Source organism: Helianthus annuus, chromosome 2 (genome assembly GCF_002127325.2).
Source record: "Helianthus annuus cultivar XRQ/B chromosome 2, HanXRQr2.0-SUNRISE, whole genome shotgun sequence".
In the NCBI taxonomy this organism is placed as follows: Eukaryota; Viridiplantae; Streptophyta; class Magnoliopsida; order Asterales; family Asteraceae; genus Helianthus; species Helianthus annuus.
This window is the reverse complement of record NC_035434.2, coordinates 162,500,957-162,506,945: the sequence shown is the minus strand read 5'-3', so window position 1 is coordinate 162,506,945 and position 5,989 is coordinate 162,500,957. Positions and strand designations below refer to the sequence as shown.

General features: G+C 36.0%; 1 protein-coding gene across 1 annotated transcript; it reads right to left on the bottom strand.

Moving 5' to 3' along the window:
• Positions 1-3,206: 3,206 nt before the first annotated feature.
• On the bottom strand, positions 3,207-5,698 carry LOC110926462 (zinc finger BED domain-containing protein RICESLEEPER 2-like). Its single transcript, XM_022170224.2, has 2 exons — positions 5,407-5,698; positions 3,207-4,771 (listed from the first exon to the last, which is right to left on the bottom strand). The coding sequence occupies exon 2, from the start codon at positions 4,767-4,769 to the stop codon at positions 3,525-3,527; it is 1,245 nt and encodes a 414-aa protein (XP_022025916.1). The 5' UTR covers positions 4,770-4,771; positions 5,407-5,698; the 3' UTR covers positions 3,207-3,524.
• Positions 5,699-5,989: the final 291 nt, after the last annotated feature.

Below are 5,989 nucleotides of genomic sequence, written 5' to 3'. Positions count from 1 at the left end.
ATATTGGTAATGTAAAAAGTAGTGTATTACTAATGGTATTGTAAATTAAAGTGCAATTGTCTATTCCTGATAATGTATTACCGAATTTGTTGAAGTAATGATACATATGCACATGTGCATGGATAACTGTTACTCGAAAAAAAAAGTTTTTTTTTTTTTTTTTTTTTTTTATGGAACGAAATATAGCGATTTTTGGTTAAAAAATATTAAAAAAAATAAAAAAAATTTTTTGAGTGCTTTTTTGATTTTTTTTAGATTTTATTTTGTGTTCACATTGGTTCTCGCGGTTCTCGCAATAAGGGTGGTTCTCGCATGAACCTTACCCTATATATATATATATATATATATATATATATATATATATATATATATATATATATATATATATATATATATATATATATATATATAAAATAATCACTTTTCACCCCGCATACAAAACGTGCATCGCTATTGCACTTTGCGGCTCGATTTAAAACCTTGTTGCATCGTTGTGCTTCTCGTGTTTTAAGACCAAAGATTTAACATGTCTGATTTGAAAAAACATACAAATTTCAGGCCATCTAGTATCTGATCTAGGAACAAAGCTGTAGTTTGATTGTTAGTTGAAATCGGAAGCTTAGATCAGTGAAAAGTTTAGATCAGATTTTGTAGTGTATGAGCTATGATTTATCTGATCATAGTTTTAGTTGAATTGGATATGTAAGTACATAGAAAAGCTGTGGTTTTATTTGGGAAGCATATAGAAGATAATGCATTCGTTTGGTTTGCAGGATTTTCCTCCATTTGGTTTGTTAGTTTAGATTGTTTCTGCAACGTCTTAGTATTGTTATCAGTAAGAGTAACTCAACTGTCGTATGCATTTATATTGTTTGATGACAGATGCCAGACATTCTCACCTGTATGTCATTGTAGTAGTCTTGTTGAGAAAAAAAAGTATGGTTTATGTAGAACCTTTGCTTTACAAGTTTACTTAGATCTTCGGTTTGGTTTAACTGTGCTATGTGTTACTGATGTTTTTTTACGTTGTTGGCATTAGAGGTGTACAGAAAAACCGGTTTTAGACTGAAACCGGTTTTTTTAACCGACCCGCCGGTTTGTAGACTGGTTAGTATTCTTGATATATGGAGTTGGTACTCAGACATCATATGAAGCAGGTAATGGACTTTAGCATTTGTAATAGTTCATCAATATACTTTTTCAAGCCTACACTCACTCGTCATAAAAAATGCAACATTTAGTCATTATCTATGTAGACACCTATGCCTTGCATTAACTACACGTTGAAGGTTTTGCATCTTCTCAAACAGGGGATTCGTCCTCTTTGGGAGGTACAAACATATCTGAACACTTGTTGCCTATGATGCACGGAAACGCCTAGCAGGTGCCGTCTCCCGTCCCGGGGACTGCTAGGGGACGGAAACGGCACGGGGACGGCCGGGAAACGTCCCCGACATGTTGGGGACGGCGTGGATTCGTGATGCAGCAGGGGACGGATTATGGGGACGTGTAGGAAACGTTTCCGACATGTTTCGGTTTATTTTTTTTTTTTGGTTTTTCATAGCCGGACCGGCGAAGCTCACATCCAGACTTTGAATATATCTGAACACCCATCAATGAACTGTTGATCAAGATCCAAACATCGATTTGCAAGGGGCAACACCAACTGCTTCGATTTAGATCGATAAATGAGAGAAAAACTAATTAAGGGGAGTAGGTAGAAATGATAAGAGGATTGTTAACATGTTCACTTCTGAATTTCTGATCTCCAAAACGAAGATGAAAGGAGGGTGGCGGCTGTTTTGTTTTTAGTAGGGTAACTTGTTACTATGGCCCATTAATAATTAATAACTTAAAAAGAGAATTGGGCCTAGGATGATGGGTTATTTTGAACGCCATTAACTTGAAACATAGTATTTTTTGTATATTTAGTTTAATTTTAATTATGAAGATATGAGATTTTTGAACTTTATATCAAGATATAACTATTTTGGGGTTTTGTGTTACATTATCTTTAATATATATTTATTTTTTTTAACAAGTTGTTGCTTTCATCAGTTAATCATTGTTTTCGATTCTCCCCCTTTAGTCTAGTTTGAATTGAAGTAGAATGACTGGTTTTCTAGGATTCTGCTAATTGCAATGGTGGTAGGTGGATTATATGTGTGTGTATTAATTATCGTCGGTCAATTTTTCTGTTATTGGTGCCAGGTTTTAGCATTGGTAGGAGATCAAACTTGATTACAGTGATAATATATGTGGGGGTCGTGTTGAGCATTCGCTTCAATGAGGATATATTGAGCGTTTGGAACCGCAATGCATCTGATAATCAGGTAAAGGTTACCATATCATCTGCATTATTTTAATCTAGTTACTTATGAATGGGTCAACTTGGGACGTGTTTGTGCTCCAATAAGTCCAAAGATTAAAGATATTATTGTAATAATGTTGTTTTTAATCATGATTATCGCATTATTGTTAATTTGTTATTTTTTACTTTTAGAAATGGACAAAGAAAGTGTTTGTGGGTCAACAACACCTAACCTGGCCTGTTTTGACCGGTTATTGAAGTTTGTTTTCACGATTAGGTGGTGATGGCTTTAAGAGATAAGATAAAACGACACTTGAAGCTTCCGCATGGATATGTTATGGAATACAAGCCACATGATGCTTCCCTGCGTGATAATTCATCCTATCGGAACACTTGGTTGAGAGGATAGAGGAGAAGCCGATATTGGGTGGGCGGTCTGTTGGTATGCTTATGATGGTCAATGTTTCGGATCCTTGTTATGTTTGACTAGCCTACCTTGAATATCAAAGAAAGAAGCAATATTTGTCATGTAGACATGATTTTGGATATTTTAAGCATTAACTTTTAACTCTAAATCACTTGATGATCATCTTATTGTTACCACTCTCTAGATAATGTAATCAACGTTTACATTATAAGTTTAAGCACCATATTTAAGCTATTAATGGGTCAAATAAAATTTATTCTTTTGTTCTTTAGTGAGATGAACTGAATCGATACTACCCAAGCAACTTTAGTAGTGGTAGTGTTATGGTTTCCATATAGATTTCTAATTTATGTTATAATATAATAATAGTAACTTTGAATCAATCTTTGCTTCAATGATAACACTAGCTATATATTCTGTTTCACTTTACGACTAGATCAATTAGAAGGAAGGTATGATGCACGTATGTATGAGTAATTTATGCTTTAGTTAAAGAACATTCTTTCCCCTAGTTGCAAGTAACTTTAGTTAAAGAACCATAAAGCTTGATCGCTCACTTAGGGGAGGGGGGTGGTCACTAGTGATAGAATTCTATCACTCACAATATCCAATCATGTTCCGCCATGTCAGTGACCATTTTTCCATCACTCACAACCTTTTTTTAGTGGGGGTGGTCATCACTCACCACCACACCCAACAATTTCCCCCCAACCAATAATTACCCTCACAAAAAAAAAAAACTATCACGGCCGTGAAGAAAATAACGAAAATTGATTTCGTGGAAGATTAACGCGTGGACTTTTGCAGCGGCGGTGGGAAATAACGCGTGGAACTTTCTTTCCGTGATGATATAACGGAGTGCCCCTGTCCTGTTACTATTTCATAAAAAGGTTTCAAAAGTCGTGTGATTATTTCCACCCTTGCCCATTCCTCTTCTGACGGAGAAGTTTTAAAAACTGAATCAACTAAGGCTAACCGAGTATAAGCCCGTCGATAAGCTAATGCACAATCAAGCATAAGATATGTAGAGTTCCATCTCGTTACAATATCTTGACGAACATGCTTCCCACATTGTAGTGAAAGCATTTGTATGCATTCCGCAAACTTATACTTCCTAGCAGCGCTTGCTCTCACATATTTCACCGACTCTCGAACCTTTTCAATGGCCCCTTCAATTGCTTTCAATCCGGCTTGAACGATAAGATTTAGCACGTGCGCTGAACAACGCACATGAGTAAAATCTCCATCACACACTAATGCGTTATTCAAACGCAAATGACCTTTCAAACGATCTACTAATATGTCATTGTATTTTGCATTGTCTAGTGTGATGGTAAAAACTTTTTTCTCGATGCCCCATTCTGCTAAAAAATTGATCAAGTGCTCTGCTAAAATGGAACCACTGTGTGGAGGGGGTATAACTCTAAAGTTTAGCACTTTTTTCCTTAGATTCCAGTTCTCATCAACATAATGAGCTGTTAATGCCATAAATCCATCTGTCGTGATCGAACTCCATAAATCAGAAGTCAAGCATATCCTACCGGTTACCTTTTCTAACTTGTCTTTAATAATCATCTTCTCTCGCTCGTATATTTTTAAGACATCCGCCTTTGCAGTATTTCTTGTTATGAATTTCACATCACCGTGTAGAAATTTGTGCAACTTTCTTGTTTCCTCATGTTCAACATAGCTGAAAGGGTAGTTATGTTTGATAATTGAAATCGCCAACATCTCCCTGTACATCGCTTGATCTAAAGGGGCGCGTCTTTGTTTTTTCGCCGGACCAGACTGATCAATATCAAAACACTTAGGGATATGCCGTCTTAAGTTAGATGTTCCCGAGCTTGCATTCGTAACATACACCTGTCCGCAAGCACTGCATTTTGCTTTTTTGTCCCCATTGGGTGCAACCGGTAATGGGTCAAAATAGTCCCAAACATAAGAACGATGTTTACCCGAACTATATGAATTGCCTTCATCCTCATGTTCCCCTTCTACACTATGTTGTTCAAATTCCGAGTTGTTTGACATACCTTTCAAAATAATAATCAAATAAATCTTAAAATCTTATCAACCGAGATAAACATAAGCGTTTATAAACCATCTCTATAGCATCTTAAAGCATATTATTCTCAGTATCATCCAAAATCAAAACAAATCTCACAATACAATTCGAAGCAAAACACACATAAACCTAAATCGCCTCATTTCACATCCGCTATTCCAATCAACAACTCTATTCAAATCATACTGTTTTTAAAAACATTCAAAATCAAACAAATCTACAGTATATAATCAACCGAGATTAACATAAACGTTTTTAAACTATCTACCCCATCCCAATTTCATACAATAAAATTGCCCATAAAAATTTGGTGTTCCTAGAAAACATCAAACAACAGTAAAAAAGATCAAATTTGACCCAGCATATGCATTTACCAGTATACTGAACTACTTTTCTAAATAAATATACAAAATCTAGCATCATATATTCTTCTTCAGGAGGTTGTACTTGTGTTCAACTTGTAAATTTAAATTAAGCAATAACACAAAATCTACATCAAGAGAAGGTTTTGAATCACCCAAAGACTTCTAGACAACAAATTGCAAATCAAACCAAAACATTGCTGAAAACTGGTTACAAAGAGATTATAAACTCAAAGATTACCTGCAACTTTCGCCAGAAGGTGAAATTTCTTCTTAATCGAACTGTTTTGAAGCGATTGTCGATGAAAATCAAAGATCTGATGGGTGTGACGGCGAAAGAACCTAAATCAACTGGTGTGGGTCTGTGGCGTAGGAGATGGCGGAGGGCGGAGGGCGGAGCGCGGAGGGCGGAGGGCGGAGGACAGAGGGCGGAGGACAGAGGGCGGAGGTCTGTGACTTTTCATTAACTGAAGAGAAGACTGACGACTGTTGACTAACCCGTAGTTTCTTGTGTTCTAAAACCCTAACCCGTATTGACCCGTTGTTGTAATTTATTCCACCCTAAATGACCCGTAAATATGACTTTTATATTTTTAAAAGACCCGCTTTGACCCCCTTGTTTAAATTCCTTTACCCAAAACAACCCATTTTCTAAAGTTTTTAACCCAAACTGACCCATATGATAGTTTTAGGGTTAGGATTGCCCCCTCTATATTTAACTATAATCTTTTTTTTCTTGTTTTGTTCTCTGGTGTATGAGTTGCCAAAGAATAAGCAAATGTACAAATAACAAAAGTAGATCCACTCGATTTCAAGGATATATT